At 40.8% G+C, this 24262-nt stretch overlaps 2 protein-coding genes across 2 annotated transcripts; both read left to right on the forward strand.

The window, feature by feature from the left end:
• The first annotated feature begins 541 nt into the window (after positions 1 to 541).
• On the forward strand, positions 542 to 5579 carry LOC145209445 (NF-kappa-B inhibitor zeta-like). The gene is made up of 8 exons (XM_080079730.1): positions 542 to 874; positions 1015 to 1095; positions 1184 to 1244; positions 1318 to 1423; positions 1504 to 1597; positions 1736 to 1879; positions 4447 to 4651; positions 4944 to 5579. Exons 1-8 carry the CDS (start codon positions 622 to 624, stop codon positions 5161 to 5163), a joined length of 1164 nt encoding a protein of 387 aa, XP_079935856.1. The 5' UTR covers positions 542 to 621; the 3' UTR covers positions 5164 to 5579.
• A 1703-nt stretch (positions 5580 to 7282) lies between these two features.
• Positions 7283 to 13660, forward strand: LOC145238148 (uncharacterized). Its single transcript, XM_080101263.1, has one exon. The coding sequence runs from the start codon at positions 7283 to 7285 to the stop codon at positions 13658 to 13660; it is 6378 nt and encodes a 2125-aa protein (XP_079957389.1).
• The last annotated feature ends 10602 nt before the right edge of the window (positions 13661 to 24262 follow it).

Genomic DNA, 24262 nt, shown 5'->3' on the forward strand with positions numbered 1-24262 from the left:
CATGTAAGACGACAATCTAGGAAACCAGGAGGTAAAGCAGCACAAAACGAATGATTCACGAAGACTCTTCAGCCACGCTAGTGGGGTTTTCCAGAAATGTTTCAACACACGAGCGCAGCGAACGAACGTTCAAACAGAGAGAGAAAGAAGAGGAGGGCGAGCTGCGCCGCGCTAAAGAAAAAAAGACGATGTGGGAAATCCCATGAGAACGACTGTACGCAGAGCACACAAATGTAGGTCCATATACTGCTGGTCGTTGCTGAGAATCGATGCCATTTGCTCTCAAGTCGTTTTCATGATAAGCTACTGTTTTGTAAGCTCACGGTTAGACGATTGGTGTTTGAATCACCCAGGTCAGTTAGTGGATGATAGTAATAATAGGTCTTAAAGTATCTACCACTCTTATAACAGACAGGTTTAGGTTCAACCGTCGGGTCTTAATCTCAATCGACTGCACTGTCGACCAAATAGCAGTCAGCCATCTTGGATTGTATTTAATGTTAAAATTAACCCGGTGTTTTTAGTTAGCCTTCATTGGATATATGTAACAATATTATTGTTGTATTTGCAGCAATTTTTAAACAGTTTTTAAGTGCAAAAATTGCAAAGCAAACCTCAGAAATGGATCACAATACATCTCACAAGCAGTCAGGTTACCCAAGAACAGGTCAAGACTTTCCTGATGTCCATAACAAATGGCAAAAGGAATACCAAAGTGACAGGTTGGATTCTGGAATTGACTCTTATAACTCTCTGCAAGAGTTAGACAGAATACCAAGCACACAAGGTTCTTATGTGGATAACTACTCACATGGAGATTTGAAAACCAGCACTTCCAATATCCCAACTACACAGTCTGATGAGCTCAAGTCAGGTTTGTAAAATAAGTTTGTTATTGCAGTAACAGTTATTTTATACTTAAACAGTACTATCAGTGATTTGGCGGATTCAAATCCCATAACATCTGTTAATTTTTGAGAATATTTTTTATCATGTTTTTTTTTTTGTATTTAGATTTGTCTGATGCAAGATGTGACTCTGGACTTCCTATCTCAAGCTATATAGTGGAAGAGGAGAAAGAAGAGATTGATGAAGGTAAATGGATATTTTAGTATCTTTACCCTGAAATAACAAATGTATATATCTAGGCAATAATAACTTTAACTTATCATGTTTTTGACAGAAAAACAGCAAGAACTGAATCAGATTTTACAGTGGTTTCTTCCTGACATTGAGGGTGACACGTAAGTTTTTTGAAATTGTTTTGTAGGGTCCCTGATAGATATATTTATGACCTTAATATTTTATCTTAAACAGTTACCTTCAACTGGCCATCATCCAAAAGAAAATGGATATTGCCTTTAATGTCATTCAGTCATGTATGCTGCCTGATGTTTTGAACTTTGCCAACGAAAACAGTCAGGTACATATGAACCAATTTATTAATACTTACAACTTTTAGGTGCTAAGAGAACTTTTGTGTAATGTAATGTTGATGTTTAGACTGCCCTTCATCTTGCTGTTCTTACTGACCAACCACAACTTGTTCGATGCTTGGTTGCTTATGGTGCAAATGTGAACTGCAAGGACAGCTATGGTAGGTTTTACTGTTCTTGTACTATATTATGCTTTTTAACAAATTGATGTGTGGTTTGTTGTTTATTTGTTGTTGTTCTATAAAAAATGTCTTTCGGTAATATCTTTTGTATAATAACTGGGGCTTATTTTTTTGTAGGGAACACTCCTTTACACATTGCTTGTCAGCATGGTTATCCAGTTCATGTAGACATGCTCACATCACCGATAAGCACAGAAGAATACACTGGATTCAGAGAAACAGACGACCTCCCACAGAATGTGAATGAGAAAAACTTTGATGGTAAGTACCAAAACAATTTTGTTAGGCTGAGTTATTGGCAGATGAAACGTCATCAAACATTTTGGGAAACTCAGGGTGTTAATTCAAAACATCAGAAGAGTCCAAGCATGCCCTAAACCCAAGTGTCCAAATTTGGCCTAATTACAGTTTTAAAGGAAATAGCTGTGCGTAATTGAGCTTGGTGGTCTGTCTGTGCTTAAATTTTGCGCTCGGGAAAGTTTCTCGCATTTCCTCGGACTTGTGTTTGAAAACATCTGCGGTTTGATGCGGTACCTGCAATCACAAGGATCGGGAAGTTTCCTGACGCGCCTGAGGCGTCACACGGATAAAGAATGTCCGCGGTTGTGCTTGTTTCAGATCGCGGGAACATGGAATTATGTTGACGCTAGAGATAAGAGCGCAATAATCCGATTGATATTGAACGCGGAGAAGGCGCTGGTAGACACTGCAAATTGCAAAAATTACTATTATGGTCTCTTGGGGGCACGAAAATACCTGGCCACTTAATCGAATGTGGGAAATTTATTGGTTTATTTGCAAGGTGTGGCCTGTTAGCATTTGAAACCCCCTCGTAAAAACAACATTAGTTGTAAAATCCCCGCTACGTGCTTAAACTGCTGGCACGACTCGCAAGGCATATCGAACCAAGCAAACATCCACATTTTAAACTGAAACACCAAGAATGCGAGATTTATTGTCTCAGTTAAAAATGATGCATGTTGTGACAAGTATCAGGAAGGATATTCGAGAGTCAGACTGCGCGGAAGCGAAAAAATGTGGAAGTTTTTTCTATGTCCCCTTGTATGGCGCCTATTAAAACGACGCGGAATGTCCCGCGATTTGTTTCCACACGTCAGCAACGACTGTGCATCCCCTCCGCAATCCCACAGTTAAAGCGACGAGACGCTGATTCACAGTAAAGTCCCGGATAGTCAAACAATTCGCTCGCCCATTGTTAACGCTTCAGTGTTTATCTGCATAACGTCTCTGAATCATAGGCGTATAAATGTAGTCAGCAACAACAACAACAACAAGGTTTCAGTATTTGATAAACCCGAGGTCGATTTTCACCTTACAAAACAATTCTGTCATTTACTACTAACCTACTGGGGAGCTGTTACCATTCTTATCAGGATTAATGGATAAGCGCAAGAAAAAAAATTAACTTCGGATGTTTGATTAACCTGTTGCCCACACTTCGGAAGGCTCATTTCCCCAGCACATTGTTTAAGATCACGCAGTCATTGAAGTTTGACTAATTTCCTGAATCGCGTACGCAAGGTACCTAATGAACAATGCGATGTAACTTTGCTTGTCTGATGCAAATACCAAAGATAGGATGGCTGTAGTTTTCGTTGCGGTTCAAATCCGGTTTTTGCTTGGTTCACCTATCTTGGGCATAATGCATGTTAGAAATCATCTCCCTTTTTAAGACGAATGGTATCTTCAACACGTTATCCGCACGGGAAATTCTGCCATATCGCAGTAATTAATGACAAACAGGGCCTAAAGGCATGGCCCGTCCGTTTTCGACTGACTTGTAATTTCCTAGATGCTAGAAATGTCGAGTGCCATTAAAACATATGTATTTGCATGTAACATTTCGTGGCCATTCGATTGTAATTTTATAGAGCAAAGGCTGTTGTCGTAAATTCTTTCGGTTATGTTTGTAATTACGTTACTTTCACTTTACTTTATAAACACTCTTTAACCATTTGTAACCGATTTCTGCGAAAGCGTTTTAGTTTATTGCGTCTAGCTGTAAAGTTGAGAAAAACTTGACTGTTTTTTTGCCTACGTTGCCCTCTTTAGTTAAGTTCACGTTCAAGGACAAAACATGTAATCTAAGGCGAAAGCAACAAGTACATGCTCGAAAATTAATACGTTGCACGGTTAGGAGGCTAACACTGTAATTGGTGCAGGCAACGTAATTCCCCGGCTTTGTTGGCTGCTCACGACGCTTTCTCTTTCATTGCGCGCCAGACATGAGAACGGGTATTTCTTTATGACCACGCGGCGCGCGCTTATATGGCGTGTGAGCTGGCGGAATTTTTTTACCATTGTGCTCGAGCGTTTGCTGAGTGGACGCGGGACTTTCTCTGGCTTTGCTTTGTGTGTGCTGTAACTGCCGCGTTTGACCTTCTTCGGCTAATGCCCTTTTACCATCAGCCCGTCTCACACCTGCCTACTATTTCCAAACGCCCTTAGGCTGTAAAACACTGCGAAATCTTTATCATACAAACGAGATGGGAATTTCAGCGTGAGATCAGCAACGACCCGAGGTCTAACTTCGTACAGCCGCTGACTCGCATTAATTGCGATATATAGGGATGGTGAATTCCAAACTAAAAGGTCACGCGCTTCAGTGTAATCTGCTGTGCGCGTTTCCTTTGTTAGACCAGCGCGACTGGATATCCACATCCGAACTTTACATCCTGCGCGTACTTTTCACGGAATAACGCCACAACAGCGGCAGGATATTGTAGCGTTGCGTTAATCCAGCCATTAGAGCACTCTACCATAAGCATTTGTTGTAACAAACCTAACCGTCTGCTTCCTTTTGTTAGGTTACACGCCTCTTCATCTTGCCGCAATGAACAACCACACCAACGTTATGAAGATCCTCATCAATAACCTACACTGTGACGTCAACGCCCCTGACGTCAAATCGGGGAGGACGGCCCTTCACCACGCAATCGAATGCAAAAAAACCGATGCTGTTAAATTCCTTGTGCAGTGCAAAGCAGATGTGAATGCTCTTACATACGACGAGTAAGTCACAATTTTGAATTGTAATTGATTGTTTTCGTCTTAATTGGGCTCGTACTGCATTCGCCGTGGGCGTCGCAAGTTCAAGTTAATCCGATTGTGGTTGCATTTGTTTCACTGGCTTAACGAAAATGTCGCTGTACTGCCTAAAACTATTTTGTGCCTGAGGACTTGATCAAACCAATTAGTTTTGTTTACAAGGTTTAATGAAGCAGTTAATGCACCATTGCACTTTACTTAAAGTTACTTATGTGTATTTATTTCGAGTTCGCTAACCAATGTTTGTCCATTTCAGATGTTCGCCATTGCATTTGGCTGCAGCCAAGGGTGAGAGCTACGCTGCCAAATTGCTGGTCGAGCATGGCGCGGACATATTCCTTATCACCTTGGACGATTTCGACGTTTTTGAACTTGCCTCTCACTCAAACAATCGCAAACTGCTGGACAATCTGCGCGATGCAGAAAAGCTCGAGTTGCGACGAAACCGCTCGCCCGCAACGACGGTCGGCTGTTAAACTGCAGCAGACCTTGTACATTCTCAAGCAGCACAAGGTGATGCATGCCAGACTGGCGAATAGCAGGCAGACAGCCGGCAGTGTTCAAGAGGTTGCCTCGCGTCCAAACAAGCGTGCAAACTGCATCCTTGTTTCATAACGTTGACGAGTTCTGGCTCTACATACGGACCTTACAACAGGAAATTTGAGGAGTATATGGAGTGGGCGCGAAAGTGCTACTGCCCCAATCCTCATACTTGTCCGGTGCAGCCGGACGAAGCGATAATCATGTTGAAGTGCTGATGCATTCGTTTTCTCTCCCCCTTACAAAGTTTTATTTTTGTTTGTTTGTGATTGCATCGTTGTCGTGTTTGTACAAAAATCCGCGATGGCTGTCACGCACGCCGTGTAAATAAATACAAAAACCATGGAATCTATGTAAGCTTATTTTTATAAAATGGTAGAAAATTGCTACAATGTAGTTTTGCTCCTAAATTTCTTGTCAAAACATAAAACTTGAGGGGAGACTTATGAGTTGCGTAGAATAATAAAATAAATATAAAATACTACAAAGACTTTTGATACTACTGCAAGAACAAGTTGACTAAACTACCAAATTAACAAGGCTCTGGTTGTCCCCTACCGCCGAAGACACATTGTTATTTCTTAGCAACAAGAAATTTATTTACCTGACATGAACCGGCCAGCAAGTCAGTGACCTGGCGATTGTTCGCGGGGATTTTACTTCTTACTTGCCATAATTATGAATAAAAACTTACCTATACGCAGTTTAAAATCCCCCTGGCGTAGGCCTTCCTCAGGCTATTAGTCTCAGTGTCAGTTAGTGACGACGGTTTATAAGTAATTTCCGACTCAGGCTCTACATACCAGCTGCTAACTTCCCCAAATTCCGACGTTCGTGACTGTACGACGTGTCACCACCATTTACTGATGACACATCAAAACTTGTTCTGGAACCTAATTGTTCCAATTATTACATCACAGACGCATAAATTACAATGCCAACAGGGTTGGTTTATTGTGTGGTGTGTAGCCTAGGGTTTCTAAAATTACTGATCAGGGTTTGATAAACCCAATGAGGACGGGAAACAATTTTTGGGATTTTTCCATGTGGGATGTGTTGTGGCGGACAGCAGCATGCAAAATGTCACCTGTGGTTTATGTGGGAAGGGAAAAATTCGCCTCTAGCAAGCCAATTAAGAAACAAAGGAAGTGCTTGCCGCACGTCACATTTTGTTGTGATTACATATTCCCGTATGCGGTCACCGACTTGCAGTGACTAATTGCAGAAATCAAAGCAAAGCTGCATTACCAGCACTTGCTTTGCACAGAACTATGAGTGTTACGGACAAATTCACAATATTTAAATGTGATTTTTATGCTTTCTTTCCCAAGTGCAACCATGCTTAACGTCTATTCCCAAGTGCATTGTTCTTTGTTAGTTTTGGGCCAATCCTAACTTTTATATGCGGTCATGTGACTAAAACGTGCTTGGACTTAGCCACACCTTGTTCTAAAAGTGCAGTTTGTATGTTTTAGTGCAGTAATCTGTTAGAATCGACTTAGTTTAAATGTTTGTGTGTTAACCAAATGTCAGCAAGTTTACAAGTATGTTAATGTATAGCCATGTGAAGTGTTTCTAGTAACTTTTCGTTTGTTATTGTTGTTTGAATGTTTAGACGATAAAGCCAACACCATAATGTCAAACACCTAGGTACTGTGAACTTCAGAAATCTCAACTGCTCAAGTGCTTAACTGTCTCAATTTCCTCTATTCTGTATAGTCTTGACATCCACTGTGGCGCAATTCAGCTGTTTTGGATCTTGGATACGAACTGTATTTGTTGTCATTCGTGCACTGTTCTTGCACCTTCATCGCCATAATATAACACTGAAAACCACAGTTTGTGCAGTCTAGAGGGCAGTTGTGAATTACTGACTCATTGTACCTGATGATGGTACCAACGAAGGCATTAGCCTAGGTTTGCCTAAAGTGAGCTTAGGCCGTGACTAGTCCTAAAATTTTGGACGTCACATCATTTCTGAAGAAGCCAGACCCCTTTCTATTAAGAAAGGGTGTCTGAAATCTGCTGTCTGGCATTAGTGGTGTTGCAAATACAATGCCTGGATCAAATTCTAGCACATCCTCTCATGAGGATGTGGACGGAGTGCTTCAAGAAAAGTTGCATTCCTTGAAATCATCTCGGAGTGGGCATTTGGGTGCTGTTACCAAAGCCGAAAATATTGTTTGTAACTTGATGCTAGATGTTTCTAATATCAAGGAAGTACCAGCTGCAAAGGAAGCTTTTGATAGTGCACTGACAAAGTGCTTGGACTGTTGCAAGGAATACCATTCTGTGATTCCAGATTCACTCTACTCTCAGAAACAAGAGGCAGTGGACAAGATCAAGTCCCTGGAGGAAAAAGGGGACAACATAAATTCTATGTATCAAACATTTCTACAAAATGCTGCTGTGGAGTTGGGTTCTACTGGTGGGCATTCGAAAAGCTCACATCACTCAACTGGGTCAAGATTGTCCTCTAAATCCAGTTCACATCGTTCTAGTAGAACAAGCTCAAGATCTTCACACCACTCACACCATTCCAAGGCTCCTAGTTTGAAATCATTCCACTCTTCTTCTTCAATATCAAGCAGAAGCACTACATACTCAATGAGGGAGGTGCGGCGTGCTCAGCTAGAAAACAAGCTGACAGAGTCAGAGGCACAATTAACTCTCCAAGCATCAGCTGATGCTGTTAATGATGCACTGATGAAAGCTGAGGAGATAAAACGTAAGGCCAGAGAAGACGAGGAGGCCTTAAAGATGATGCTTGAAGATGAAAAGGAAGAAAATGCCCAGCGAAGAAGGGCAGAAGAAGAGGCAAATGCCATGCGTAAAAGGGCAGAAGAAGAGGCCATAGCCAAAAGAAGAAGAGAAGAAGCTGATGCAGAGAAAAGGGCGATTAGAAGAAAAATGGAACAGGCTGCAGCTCGACGGAAAAGAGAAGAGGAAAGGGCTGAAGCAATTTTAGCCAAGGCAAAAATGGAACATCGACAAAAATCTTACAATGCACAGTTGAAAGTGCAGCGCAAGAGGCATGAGGTTGACCTGGTTGTACTTGAGGCTGAACCAGTGGGATCCTGTGATTCTCGTCATGAATACAGGTTGGATATGCCCCCACTAAATCAGATAGATGACGCCACGGTGGGAAGCTCTGCTTGTCTACAGCAGTCTGCCCATGACCTAGCTCCGATGGACTGTCCAATGCCTGGTGAAATGCATACCATTTCTGGTTTCACCCCTCTAGCCACAGCAAAGCTGCCACAGCCTGAATATCCTGTCGCTCATCCAGCAGAACAGCTAAATGTTTCTGCCGATCCATACTTGCCTGTATGTACACAGACTGACATAAAGCAGGAGACTCACAGTCCTTCTATGGGGCCGGTCTCCAAGTACAAACCTCAGCCAGATGAGAGCTTCACCAAAGATGACTTTCACTATGGAAAGGCCATGGTGGACTTGGTGGAGAGTACGAAAACCATGCTGCATGGCTTTACACTGCCCAAAAGGGGGCTCCCAAAGTTCTATGGGAATCCAATGAATTACCACAACTTTATGAAGAAATTTGATGAGATGATCACAAGGCATTTTCCTGATCCTGCTGTACAACTTCAGTACCTTGTAGACATGTGTGAAGACAAAGCCTATGATGTTGTCCATGGATGTTGTGCCACGAGCCCACCTGAATTGGGTCTTGCTACTGCTCGGGAGTTGCTGAGAGATAACTTCGGGCGCATGGACTTGGTGGTAAATGCACATGTCAAAGAGTTGACCAAGGGTCCACCAATTAGGACTGGGGACAATGAAGGTCTTCGTTCTCTTGCTACAAGTATGACAAATGCTTTAATGGTTTTTCGATCTTTGGGTTGTGAGTCACAGTTGGACTATTCCCAATTCCTAGTGGACATATTTCAGCGACTACCCAAGCACATGCAAAATACATTTGTCACAGAGGCCAGTTCACTCTACCGAAGGAATGGAAATGTGACATTCAGCAATCTGACATCGTACCTCAACCAGAAGGTGATGGATTCCAACAACATGTTTGCGGATGCATTGACAACAGTTAAGGAAAGGGATCCAAAGAAGGACAAGCCCCAGAAGAAGAAAGAACATGCTGTGTTCTCTGCACAAACTACTTTGGGCTCCACATCATGTGAACATGTTGACAAACCTAAACCTCCAGACCAAACAAGGAAGAAGAAGCCACAACCATGTGTGGTTTGTAACAAACCTCATCCATTATGGGTATGTGATGAGTTCCAGAAAAAGAAACAGTTTGACCGTTGGACAACAGTCAAGAATAACAACTTATGCTTCAACTGCTTTTCACCAGACCACATGGCAAATGAGTGTGTCTGCTCCAGAAAGTGCAAGTCTTGTGAAAAACCACATCATACTCTACTTCATCGTGATGAACAGCGAAATATAGAAAAAACATCCACATCGACTGAGGAAAAGAAGAATGCTGAAAGTCCCAAGGAAAGCTCAACGACATATGTAGCCACTGTTACTACACCCCCTGCAGGAAGGGACAGGGTTAGACTCAAGGTGGTGCCAGTACATGTGTGGGGAAGGGATCTGAATCGTGTAGTGGAGACATATGCATTTCTGGATGAGGGATCTGACACCACATTCTGCACGTCAAATCTGAAACAGAGACTCAAGCTTGAAGGAAAACAAGTTTCCAGAAGACTTAATGGCATAAGTGGCAGTAAGGATCTGCAGGGATACGAGGTCGGACTGTCCCTACAGGGGATTCAAGAAACAGATTCAATCCGTATTGAGAATGTACTGACGGTGGATGCTCTACCAACACTGAAGAACAGTATACCTACAATGGAAGATGTAAAGCATTATTCTCATCTGAGGGGATTGGACTTTCCAAAGTTACCTGATGCAGAAGTGGATATTCTCATTGGGGCCGGTACGCAGGAAGCCCATTCTATCAGGGAAGTGCGAACCGGGAAGCCAAGACAGCCAACAGCTATTCACACTGGACTTGGGTGGACCTTAGTTGGCACTGATGCATCAGATGCATCAGAGGACAGTTGCAATGTTAACTTCGCCACAATTGGCAATAATGAACTACATGACATGTTCCAGAAGATGTATAATCATGACTTTATGGATGACAAGTGTTCAAATGATGTCTCTCTATCTATGGAGGACAAAAGGGCACTCGCCATGATGAATTCGACTGTGCAAAGGAAAGGCAAGCATTATCAGCTTGCGCTACCATGGAAGAATAAAAATGTAAAGCTACCTTATAACCGTGGAACAGCCGAGAAACGCCTTCTTGGTTTAAAGAGACGATTAAAGACAGATCAGTCACTGTTCCAGAAGTACAGTGAAAAGATTAATGACTCGCTGAAGAATGGTCATGCCAGGAAAGTACCAGATGGAAAGGATCCACACCCGGGAAAGACTTGGTACATTCCACATCACTGCTGCACTGGTGGAAAGTTTCGGGTTGTGTTTGACTGCGCTGCCAAGTATGCAGGCACATCCCTCAATGAAAATCTCTTACAAGGACCTGATTTGACCAACAACCTTGTTGGTGTTCTTCTTCGTTTTCGCCAGGAGAAGATTGCATTGATGGCTGACATTAAAGGAATGTTCCATCAGGTTTTTGTGGACCCAGATGACTGTGATGCTCTGAGGTTTTTGTGGTGGCCAAATGATGACTTGTCCAAGCCACCTGAGGATTACCAGATGCTGGTGCATCTTTTTGGGGCAACTTCTTCTCCAAGTTGTGCCAGCTTTGCATTGAGAAAGGTTGCTGAGGATAATGAGAGCAATGCAACAAAGGAAACAACGGATACTGTCCTGCGGAATTTTTATGTAGATGATTGCCTGAAGTCGGTCAAGACTTTAGAGGAAGGTTCCCAGCTAGTCAAGGAACTGGATGAGCTACTTAAGTGTGGAGGATTTCACCTTACCAAGTACCTGAGTAACAGCAAAGAACTGTTAATGTCTATTAATGAAGATAACCTTGCTCCATCAGTGAAAGACATGGACTTGGATGGATTGCCAATCGAGAGAGCTTTGGGAGTGTACTGGAACACTGGTACGGACTGCTTCGAGGTCAAAGTGAAGTTGAAACCAAAGCCCTGCACAAGACGTGGAATTCTGTCAACAATAAGTCAGTTGTTTGACCCCATGGGGTTTGTGCAACCCTTTATCTTGCCAATCAAAAAGCTTATGCAAGAATTATGCAAAAGAAACATAGGATGGGATGAAGCTATTCCCACCGAGTTTGAGGTTGCCTGGAAAAAGTGGCTGGGCAATTTATCACTGCTGGAATCAATTACTATTCCTAGATGCTTTAAAACAATGGACTACATAAGTGCTGAGCTCCATTGCTTTTGTGATGCAAGCGAAACTGGTTATGGAGCTGTTTGCTACCTTCGCCTGGTAACTGGTGGTTCCTACCACTGCTCATTTGTGATGGGAAAGTCCAGAGTTTCCCCTTCAAAGGCAGTTACCATTCCCCGGCTTGAACTCACTGCTGCAGTGGTTGGTGTTAAACTAGCGCAGTTTGTGATTCGTGAGTTGGATCTTGAGTTGGAAAAGGTTGTGTACTGGACAGACTCCACTTCTGTGCTTCAGTACATCAGAAATACATCACGCCGCTTTCCGACGTTTGTTGCCAATAGGCTGGCTGTGATTCAAGCAGCCACAGAACCAGAACAGTGGAGACATGTGGATACAAAGCAAAATCCTGCAGACATTGCATCTAGGGGTTTTTATCCTGACCAGGTGGACAAGGCAAAGGCATGGTTATCCGGTCCATCATTTTTGTGGAAAGAAGAAAGTTGCTGGCCAGAACAGCCAGCTGTGTTACAATTGCCAGAAGACCATGAAGATGTTGAAGCCAACACAATTGTAGTAGAAATTGTGCAAAATGGTTTGGACAACTTGCTAGACAGATACTCTTCATACAATGCTTTACTCAAGGCCACTGGTTGGTTGTTGCGGTTCAAGCAGTACATGATGTGTAAGTTTTCAGAGAAATTACGCAAACCTGCACCCAAGGCAGGTCTGCTGACGGCAGAGGAAATGGAAACAGCTGTCCATCAAGTGGTGAAGCTGGTTCAGCATCAAGCATTCGGATCTATGTCATCGGATCTTAAGGAATACCAGAGCTTTTCCCACTACTTGGAATCTCAGCATTCGAATGGATTACATATTCGAAACCGGGCTCTTGGTAGACTTAGCCCTATGAAAATAAATGGCACTATGAGAGTGGGAGGTCGCCTACAACATGCAACTCTGCCGGAGGACATGAAGCACCCTATGATCTTGCCTAGTCGTCACCATGTTACTGGGCTGATTATACATCATTACCATCAGCGAGAAGGACATAGTGGAACTCAACACGTTCTAGCAGCCACCCGTGAGAGGTACTGGATTCTCAAAGGCCAATCATCTGTTCGTCACTACTTGAAGGACTGCAGAAAATGTCGTTTTTGGAAAGCACAAGCTGGTAGGCAGTTGATGGCACCCTTGCCGGTTTGTCGTGTTGAGTCTGGACAGTTACCCTTTACTCATGCAGGGGTTGACTACTTTGGCCCTCTAATGGTAAAAATTGGACGCAGTCATGTGAAACGATATGGCTGCATTTTTACTTGTATGGCTACAAGGGCTGTACATTTAGAGCTAGCTGGCTCACTGGACACTAGTTCATTCATACAGGCACTTCGTAGATTTGTGCTGAGAAGAGGATCTACCACTAAACACATATATAGTGACAATGGAACCAACTTCATTGGAGCTGACAGAGCACTCCGCGAAGGGATTAAAGCATGGAATCAACAACAGATACATACAGAGCTACTACAAAAAGGAATTGAATGGCATTTCAATCCCCCAGCTGCCAGCCACCAAGGTGGTGTATGGGAGAGAATGATTCGCTCTGTGCGAAAAATTTTGCAGTCACTGACTGGAGACAAGATATTGTCTGAGGAATCTTTGAACACCTTCCTGATAGAAGTGGAATCGATCTTAAACAACAGACCACTGACACCTGTCAGTGATGATCCAAAGGATGGGTCTGCTTTGAAGCCCATTACTTTGTTAGCTGGTGGAATTGAAGCTACATTGCCACCTGGAGAATTCATCAAAGCAGATGGCTACAAGAAATCCTGGCGGGCAGTCCAATGGTTGAGCGACCAGTTTTGGAAGCGCTGGGTGAAGGACTATTTGCCACTTCTGCAAAAACGCCAGAAGTGGTTGCAACCTGAGAAGAACTTTGAAGTTGGAGATGTTGTGTTGGTAATGGATGCCAATACAAAACGAGGAGTATGGCCCAAAGGACTGGTCGAGGAGGTCTTTCCAGATCATGACGGGATGGTGCGGAGAGTTCGAGTCAGAACTTATGACTCAACTTTGATGAGGGACATTCGAAAGCTGTGTTTACTTGAATGTGGCTAAATTTCTACTTTCTGTGCATGCTCTTTCATATTTGTAACCTTTTCATTCTTCATTACACCAACATATATGCCTCTTCACATGTCATTCTTGCTAAGTCTGTACTACCTATATGTCTTTCATCTTGCCTTATAGCCTTATCATGCATGTTAGTGTTGTGTAGTGTGTTCTTCATAAATTGTAAACATTCCGAATACCTCTTCAACTAAACATTGTAATGTCTGTACTGATAACAACCAAGTATTGTGAAAGTGTTTTGTTTTCTAAGCCTTTCTGTGTTTTTTACCTTGCCAAAATCTGTCATTGTTTTTTACCTCCTAGAACAATATTTGGTGCAAAATTTGTAGTTTATTGTGAAGCATTTGAAACTGTGCATTTGATACTATTCTTGTCAGTATGTAACATATTCACTCAGTCATAGTTGTGTCTTTGTTTTGTTTTTAAGCCCAGGATGGAAATGTTTGTGTGGGTACTTTGGTTTGGGTCAGTTACCAAATTTGTAATCACAGCTCTCTCTGTGACCAACCTTCCTGTGCCTTGTTCTTTGTCCGTTTTTGTTTTGAAAAATGTTTCCATGCTGTCTGACATTTTTGGGGCCGGAATGTTACGGACAAATTCACAATATTTAAATGTGATTTTTATGCTTTCTTTCCCAAGTGCAACCATGCTTAACGTCTATTCCCAAGTGCATTGTTCTTTGTTAGTTTTGGGCCAATCCTAACTTTTATATGCGGTCATGTGACTAAAACGTGCTTGGACTTAGCCACACCTTGTTCTAAAAGTGCAGTTTGTATGTTTTAGTGCAGTAATCTGTTAGAATCGACTTAGTTTAAATGTTTGTGTGTTAACCAAATGTCAGCAAGTTTACAAGTATGTTAATGTATAGCCATGTGAAGTGTTTCTAGTAACTTTTCGTTTGTTATTGTTGTTTGAATGTTTAGACGATAAAGCCAACACCATAATGTCAAACACCTAGGTACTGTGAACTTCAGAAATCTCAACTGCTCAAGTGCTTAACTGTCTCAATTTCCTCTATTCTGTATAGTCTTGACATCCACTGTGGCGCAATTCAGCTGTTTTGGATCTTGGATACGAACTGTATTTGTTGTCATTCGTGCACTGTTCTTGCACCTTCATCGCCATAATATAACACTGAAAACCACAGTTTGTGCAGTCTAGAGGGCAGTTGTGAATTACTGACTCATTGTACCTGATGATGGTACCAACGAAGGCATTAGCCTAGGTTTGCCTAAAGTGAGCTTAGGCCGTGACTAGTCCTAAAATTTTGGACGTCACAATGAGTAAACAGGTTCCACTGTATAAGCGTGGCCTTGCGCAGCACGTTTAAAGATTTTACTACCATGTTGTCATATTGATTATTCTGATCTCGGATACAAAATTACCCAAAACAAACATTAGTACTCAAGTTATTTTGGAAAACATGACTTGGTTTGAGCCTTTACTTTGCCGTGATACAAGTATATCCACTAAAGACAAGAAATTAAGTATAAGACATAAATTGACTTGAGACCCGAACTGACAGCATAACTTTAGACAAAAAACATCAATCGTATAAACAGAAACAGTTTTTGTTCAAACTACAGACTTCGACTGAAGGATAAAAGCGCATGCCTCCACGGACGCAAGCGGGAATTTCCTTTGGTCTGAGCATTCTAGTCTTGAGTACGGCAGATGTAACCCAAACCAGTGCAAGCAGGCGAAAAACAGCTAAACCGCCTATCCACGGCAAATATGAAGTTTTGTTTCCTCGTAAACACAATGTGACCTTTTCCAGCACGAGACAAATAGGCTTTGTGTCCAAAGTAGTTTTTACGATTTATTTGTCATACTCTTAATACGTCACCCTATCTACCTAACAGCAATCAGCTGCGAGCCATATTATGGAGCGTTTAAGTATAAGGAACGTTTATTTAGTTCCGAAATCTCTTTCATCTGCCTCATGTGTTGTAAAAACATTAAAAAGTTTAACCATTGAGTTTGTCATTTGCTATTGGCATAGTGAGTGCATGGTATTTTAATTGGTGTATGTCGAAACAAAACGTATTTGTGCTGCGCAAAATATGATCTGATATACCAAACATATAACGGATCACGGTAAATTAAAAATACCTTAAGGTTATAGGAGCTCGCCTTAACACGATTACGTCTTGCTGGCATGCAGGCAATTTGCGTAAGTTATTTTGATCGGCGAGAAAGTATTGATAAAAAATCCCAAAGCACAGACCGACAGGAAAAATTACCCTATTTAGGCTTTTTGCCTGGCAGCACAGAAACAATGGAGTTTCAAAAAAGGTATTGTAACCGTAAACGCAACAAAAGGGGTTAGACTTTATACGGGAAGGCGGCGTTAGCACTGAGCAAGAAACTTACCACACGGAAATACAGGAAATGTTGACCTTTAAAATTCATACTAGCGCGATGATACGCCATGGATTTCCCCTTAGAATTAGATAACATTTATACGTCACGATGGTCCGCACGTACTTCCGCTTATGTTTTGAAACGAAATTTTGTACGTTTGAACTCAGCGAACTGAGAATAAATTACAACCATAGCGGATTTATTTTAATGTTTATCACAAAAACACACAAAACCGAAAAAAGTCCGTGAGTTGTGTATAATTTGATGCGCTCGAGGCTATTTGAGCTGAAAATGCTCTCCGGGTCAAACGACAAAGGTCAATGATTTTGTCTTTTAAGCAGTGAAAACAATTTATGCAATCTCTGTGTGCTTTTCTCAAACGGCAAAAGTTTACCAGATCAAAAGATTGACTTCTAAGGGTATAACCCCTGCAGTTGTACGTGCCACACTTACAATATGGAGCGTTTGTTATGAAATGACAACGTGTTGTTGTGCTGCGTTTGATTTTGAACATACATCAATTACAAGTATTTGGTATACGCGTTTGTCATGAAATGGCAACGTACCACAATTCTGCTAATTAACTGGTCAAGGTATGGTACTGCATGGGGAATTTTCTCGTACAAGTGGTGCAATTTTGATTTGTTTACTTTGACGTAAGTACACATTCAGAAAATGGTTTCACCACAGCATGTAATTTAAACATTACAATGCGCACACCAACTATTTTAGTTTTTACAGAAATGCCCTATTTGAAGAAACGGTTCTATACTCGATTTACGGCAACGGTTGCTGCAAATAAAAAGCGTTTTGGACAGTTTGGAGAAAAATGAAAGAAGGGTTTGTGGGTCTGGGTTAGTTGTTCGTTAATGATCCAGAAAACGGCAAATGTGTAATTTTTATTCATTATATATAACAGCGAAACCAAAAAAACTCGCCCAATTCCAAATTACAGTAGGTCCTTGCCCCCTAATGAGGAACAAATTACTAATAAAGGTCTCTTCACTATATCCAGTGACAGATCATGACTCTTACCACAACAAACAATAAAAGTAAATATATCGTGATGTTAAAAGGGATCTATGTGATGAGCAAATGAGCAACTATATGCCAATGAAGTTATACGGTTTCAGTTCTCTTTTCAGCCAGTTTCCGTGCTCCAAGCTTAAACTAAAATATCAGTGTTGCGCCATTCTAGGCATGGAACCGAAATTTGGGGACCAGAAAACAAAAAATGGATTAACGCACCCACAACGTCATGACGACGCTCTATACGTTACTGCTCAGACCCGTTGACTGATGAAAATGTATTCGTCAGACAGAAGTCATCAAATCGTTTCAGGCCTTGTCCAAGGATCATCAGTTGAAAACCACTGCGCTAGATAAACTTACAAAACGTGTCATAACGTACTTTGGACGTCGGAGCAAGTCCGTTTTTATACGCAAATGCCACAAAACCAGCACGACCACGTAAGCTTACAAATAAAGCCAATATAGTATGCGTTTCCCTGGAAAATATCTTGAAGGTTTGATACAGGAAGACCTGCTTCCGAAATGACTCGAGTCGCACCGAAAATAAACGTAACGCGTACTGCATCGTGTCAGACCAGATTGTTTTCCCCATCTAAGTTTATCAGGATGTGAATCACATGTTTAGGATAAACTTTCGTTGGAAATGACTGTTATGGTGTTCCGGACAAATGTCCGTTTGTGCGCTTGGTTGACAAATTTAAATTCACGACAAAATTTAAATTATCAAAAATTGTTGGCATTTAAAATCCCCAAAAACTGTTGTATTTCTGTAAACAAAAAGCTGTCGTTTAGAACAAACGGCTTCATTTTTAAAATGGCTTTCAGATGCCAATTCTTTAATTAACGTTACTCAATGTAAGTAGGCCTATTAAAAGAATATTTTAACACATGTATTTTTAACAAGCATTTCCCTAATCAAGTTTCCGTACATATTTGAGCAAGCAAAAAAATCTGCAAAAAATTTTGAACGTGTCACGGTTTAAAGAGTTTATTGCTCGTGGTGTCACGTGTTACCAAATATGCAGATGTTGTTGTCACGTATCTTGGGCGATCTGCGCAAAAGCCGGCTACACAGAGTTCGGGGTGGGGCCACGTAAAAGCTGCAGGGAACCCGACTGTTTATCGTTTTATTTGTGCAGATTTGACTGATACATCCCACTCGTATGCAAAGCAGATGCATTCGCCCTGCCGAGATGGTCGCGTGTGCTGTCTGGTTTGAAACAAAACAAGTCAAAACGAAAACTGTTAGTAAATTACATCAGCTAAGATAAGATTGGAGTCGAAATTATAAAAACGTTTGGAAGTTTGTATATGCACCAAAACTTTAGGATTTGACTATTACATCATGAAAACCTTTTTCTTTACATTTTGGTATGCCTTTAGCACTATGGATTTCGTTGACATAATAAAAATAGGTCTTGAATATATAAAAAAATCCGAAACTTATCACCCACTGAAAAGGGGATTAAGAAATTTTATCGATATGATGTTATATTTAACGCTGTCATTGAGAATAGAATCGAAATTCATTGAGATGGTTTCGGGCTGAATATAAACATATGCTATACCAGATATTTTTCAAACTAAAGTTTCCTCTGACGTAAGCCAGCCGTTATTGCCTTGTGTACATATAGCGATGACGCGACTGCCAACAGCGAAAAAACATTTTCTGTGACGTCATGGACAAACTGAAGCACCGCTTTGACGTCATGTCTGGGGTAAGGGGGAATACGAGTTAAATAGTGGCTACGGTCTAGCGCAGTGTTCTCAACCAGTGGGCCATGGAAGCATTTTGATTGGGCCACAGATCAACCAAAAAGAAAGCCTTTTTCAAGAATTTACTTTCATTTGTGTCACTACACTCAATTTTCCAAGAATAATGGCTTAGGGAGGAATTGAGAAGGAATGTAAATTAATTTGTGATATGTTCTGCAGTTTTTTGTTTTGTTCTGAACCTATTTTATAGTTGTTTTCTTTCTATCATAAGAATTTACTGGGCCACAGAATTTTTGTGCAATAAAAGTGGGCCACGAAAGAAAAAAGGTTGAGAACCACTGGTCTAGCGGTTTCAAAAATCAACTAGAAAAACAACAACCCAATAAAGCTTTTTACGCACAAACTCCCCGTGTTTGCCGCACATATAGCTCTTTGCAAACAGGTTCTCTTTTTGCTTCCTTTCTTATGTTCTGTTTTTGTTCGTGAAGCACTGTGTTTAGATTGGATTCAATAAAATCGTATGTTTAAAAGTTGGCTATTTTAGACGTCAACAATGTATTTATTCCACACATAGTTAATTTATTTTTTATAAACTATAACATAGCATATAAAATCCTTTTACAAAATAACCCGAAAACAAAACCTCAGTACATTTTACATGTGGACTCCACGCATATTTAGGTGTGTAGTTTGTTATTAAAAACGTAAGCTATAGCAGGAGGTGCTTGTAAACCTGTGTTTTACTATATGAGTAGAATTTTAGGCACAGTTAATGACGTACTACATACGAAAACACTTCAAGTGTGTAATTCAAGAGCCTTGATCTAACAAAGAATTCCAGGAACAAAGCACTTTGTTGTACTTTCTAACGAAAGAGCTCGAAATTTCATTCTAAAGCACAAGCACTTCGATAAAAGCGAGTGATTCGGGAAAAGAACCAAATATCATTGCAGCGGTTAACTTTAAACGTGTGATTGTAAAGTTTTTTCAAACTGGTTTAAAAAATACAAGTTGGACTGGAACCTATTGTTTGTGAATATATTCTCAAACACAACTCAAAGCAAAATCTTTCATTGGCCATAACCTGGCGTTAGTTTTTCAAATCTACTAAACAGCATATTCAAGGTGGCTTAGGAAATAGCAGAGTCAATTCAACAAGGTGTGGCAAAATCCGCCAAATCACTTCTTTGTGTATGACGTACAAGGTGTGTCGGGTGAATTTTGAGAATTTTCGACGAGTGTCTTACCACACATGGTTGGCTATGTCACGCTTTATTATGATATTAAGTTAGGTAGTATTATTTTTAGGATATCTTGTTCTATTGTTAATTAATGTTTCAGCAGTCGAGATCTATTGAATATAGTGTTTGATGTGGCTATAGCTTTACCCCATCCTTTAGCTTTCAAACAAGCTTCGTGATGTAATATTCAGTTAAATAACCAGTGTACGAAAGGGTGAACTGAGACAATTCACACCAGATGAAATCCAGGACGCACCATCTCACAAGACTTGAAGATCAACTACGTTATTTTTTCAAAACGTTACCTAAAAGCGTCTCCGATATCGCCATAAATGTGGTGAGGTTTGAGAGCTTTTTACTCATGGTGTGCCTTTAGCCTCGCCAAGAAAAGCAACATGTTGATTTTAGCAAGGACAGTCAATAGAGCGATTAGGAAACAAGTGAAATGTAAACGTTGACAGTAATTCCATTAAACATTCGGTATATCCAGGTTTACTCGTTTCACATGGAAGTAGAAAACAATCAAATCGTTTGTTGTCGTATGATCGACAGGGTGCTGCGCAGAGTGGCGGATGTTTTTGACAGCCCTCTATTTGTGCTACGAAAGGGATTTTCCACTGTTTGATCGGCTGGGTGCTCAGGGTGCATGTCGTTTTTCTGTTGATTGCTATGTGCAGTATGGTCGGGAAATAGGCCCACATCAATTGAGACCCGGACTGTTTTACAAGACAGCAGACACGATTCGGACCTGGGTTTTTGTTCTATTAAATTGAGGTTTGAAATTTCATTTCCTTTGTACAAATATATCTTGCCTACAAAAATTGTTTTATTGCGTACAGCGAGGAAATCCTTAATTCTATAATAAGGCCTGTCATATTGACTTATTCGATAAATTAACGTTTGGGTATCAACTAAGTGATTTTATTAATTGCATTAAAAATTTATATATTACTTAATTTATGGAGATTTCATCATACAATGCGACAGAAGTCCAAATTTATTGGATTTGAAAGAAAGTATTCCGAAATTTCCAAAGCCGAATGTTGCAGGGTTGTAAAACAAGCTTTTGAAGGTAACGCGGATTCAAATTAGACACTGTGAAAAAAGATAAGAATCCAAAACTTTACAATCCAATATTAATATTTTCTTCACGTAGGTAAAGGGGGAACTGTATAATGTTACATGGACGTCAGTTGTCAAACGTACAACCCCGTTTCAAATTTCCCACCACATACTTTCCCATCAGACTAGCTGCATTACAACGGATGGTTCGAATTTCCCAAATGTGTTTTCGAAAGGTTCGTGCGGGTGCAACTCATCACGTAGACTCTAACGGAATAACCCTTATTCCAACCCGCAAACGATTTCTGTTTCCGACCTCGGGTGCAAAACGGTAAAGAAAAGAACTGTAAACCAAACGATGATTCAACTCAATTGTATCAAACCGTTTGTAAAAGCACGCTGTGAAAATACGGTTGGCCAATTCAACACTGTGATTCATACCATCTATTGTTTGCCAGAAAGGGGGACTTTTGCAAAATTGTGAAAATCATAGTTCAGAAATATTACATTCCACAAATGTCGAAAAAAACCAAAAAATTTTGTAATTTTCGAGGAAAACTGTCTAAAAATGTAATTTCGTTTCTTTTACTTTTTTAGCCGAATAAAGTGTTTGGTGCTCCTGTTTTAATACGGACGCTACAATATAACCTTTTTGCAAGATCAAGTCGTTTTTGCAAGATTTCCAATCGTTTTACCTCAACCAATCCGAACCTGATGTGAACGTGCGATAAACATCCGACCAGCCGCTGACAAACACATACCTCAAGAACAAATCACTATTATACAAACCAGCTTGAATGTAACACGCGTTGTGTCTTGTGCTTGAGGTCAAACTTGACGTGTTTTTGCTCACTTCGTTTCACTTTATTGCTTAGTCGTGTTTCCTGGTGATTTTAAAACTTTTCGAGTGCCTGAAATTCTTATTCCCGGCCACCTACATACTATATGCACATGTTATACAGTTGACTGGTTTTCCAACTATTTGCAATGGTTCAAATCGCATGACACGAATTGGTCATACCTATACTTGGTTATCTATAAACAGTATTTTTTTCAACTTGTGATAGTTCTAAACAGTTGCAAAGCGGTTTGGGCTTCCTTTTTTGAAAAACAAACACCACAGAAATGTTTAAGGTTAAACAAATTTTATGGGGAAATGTTAAAAGTTTGTTTTGTGAATAATTAACGGGAGGGGAATTTTACTTCTTGTTTTACGAGCTCCTGGAAATGGCCTGTATGTGTATTTACTCGTTCAACCTTGACGTGACACAGGATGGTTTGGGTAAGGTTATCGTAAAACTCTTAAATTCCTAGTAACCAAAATTGCTGACTTGTTTTTACGGTCATCGATGCTAGTATAAAGCGACCTAATACATCTTAGCTATCATCTGCTCTGTTCCTACCACATGCTGAGTCCCGCGTTGAACGCAATAAACCAATATGTTTTTGTGTACAAATGACAAGATCCGCCTCAAAGGGAGTCTTTGGAAAAGGCTTTGGTCTCTTTTCTGTTAAATTGTTCGGTTGTAATTTGTTTCAAGGCCTCAAGTTTTCTTTCTGCATAGTAAAAATATAGGGTACCAGACATACAAAAGCCAAACATGTTGTAAGTTGAACCATATAAGCATTTTGTCGTTGGTTCATACTTAAGCTTACACCTCATCCAAGTTTAGCAAAGCAGGATGTTAGAATAACCCAAACAGCAAGTGTAGTTTTGTTTTCACGAAATACACAAAGGATTTGGACTCAGTAAGGAAAACCAACTACACGACAACAGGCGTCATTACTACGGAATTCCCGCACAGTTAACAGCGCGACAAAACAACGTTGAACTTTTGCGCTTACGCTTGAATCGCGAACCTGAAAGCCTCAGGAGCACAACCAACAGACGTGACATTCGTATGGTGAAAACCCTGTTGAACCGAACGTGGCACAGGAACAAACACGGCTTGTAATTTTGTCGACCTTGAGGCGTGTGTTGCCCAGGGGATAAGAAAGCACCCTGTCGGGTTTGTCCCGTAGACGTTTTAGCCCTTTAGCGCCGTGACAAAGCAAAAAAACGAGAGGAACCGACATGAACGCCGTATGGTAATCGGTCGACACCCAACCCAGATGTAAGAAAACAAATATTGTAGTTAATAGGTTTGTACAAGGATAGGTTTTATGTAGTACATAGGGTGTGTAATCGATGCAACAGGTTGTTTGTTTTCTTGTGCAACTACAACTGTTTCCTGTGTAACATGGTTGTAACAAATAAACTGCAACATGTCAAAGCAATTATGCAACAATATCATATGCATGTTTCCATTCAAATTGAAACGGTACATAAAAATTAATCTTCCCGCATTGGTCCTGCCTGGTAAAGATCTATTAGCAACTATACTTGCCAACTATACGCATAGAATCATCTTCCCTTTTCATGGTCCAAATAAGAGTTTGCAACCACAAACTTTAATCCAGAAGTTTCTTTAGTTGGACAAAAATAAGCAAGCCTAAAGATAAACTCATCATACACGAGTTTTGAACGGATATTGATTAAGGAAAGTACCTCCGTCACGTGAGCAAAATTGTGTAAAAAGTTGGTGCATGGAAACAGATACAAATTTACAGCATGCAGTCACATCATGCGAATCGACACAGAAAGTCGATCTGCGCACGCAACAGCCACTCTGATGCCAAGAAATAAGAGTCAGTGTGTTTACGGCGTGACTTGCATGGTTTCCGCAATGACGTTGATGCACAACAGCAAGTGATATCTGGTGAAAAAGGAAAATGTTGAAGCTAAAAACGAAAGAAACGTGGTATTGGTCATCGCTGTTTCACATGCTTGCTTCATTGGCAAAATCACAACATTTCGTTTCAAAAGGATTTTGCAGGGGTAAAAAACGATCTACGGTTGGGAAGATATGCATTGCTCTATTTCAGTGGTTCTCAAACTGTGGTACGCGTACCACTAGTGGTACGCCAGGACTTTTCAGGTGGTACGCGAGCAGCTTTCTATCATACCTAATTTAAGTCTGATCTAAAATTGCAACTCAACTGACCCAATTACTCAGTCCTGGTTTGGGCGAAACTCGTGTCTTGTACAGTCTTTTGAAATTACGAAATATGATAGACTATGTCAGGGCGAGAAAATGGCCCTATTTCTTGGTCTATCCATTCAAACAGGGTT

This window comes from Phallusia mammillata, chromosome 1 (assembly GCF_965637545.1).
Source record: "Phallusia mammillata chromosome 1, kaPhaMamm4.hap1.1, whole genome shotgun sequence".
Lineage (NCBI taxonomy): Eukaryota > Metazoa > Chordata > Ascidiacea > Phlebobranchia > Ascidiidae > Phallusia > Phallusia mammillata.

What these genes read in the sequence shown, in the direction of transcription:
- LOC145209445 (XM_080079730.1), top strand. Translation starts at nt 622, where the DNA reads ATGGATCACAATACATCTCACAAGCAGTCAGGTTACCCAAGAACAGGT. An exon ending in GTCTGATGAGCTCAAGTCAG is followed by an intron (nt 875 to 1,014) that starts GTTTGTAAAATA and finishes TTTTGTATTTAG; the next exon opens with ATTTGTCTGATGCAAGATGT. An exon ending in CCTGACATTGAGGGTGACAC is followed by an intron (nt 1,245 to 1,317) that starts GTAAGTTTTTTG and finishes TATCTTAAACAG; the next exon opens with TTACCTTCAACTGGCCATCA.
- LOC145238148 (XM_080101263.1), top strand. Translation starts at nt 7,283, where the DNA reads ATGCCTGGATCAAATTCTAGCACATCCTCTCATGAGGATGTGGACGGA.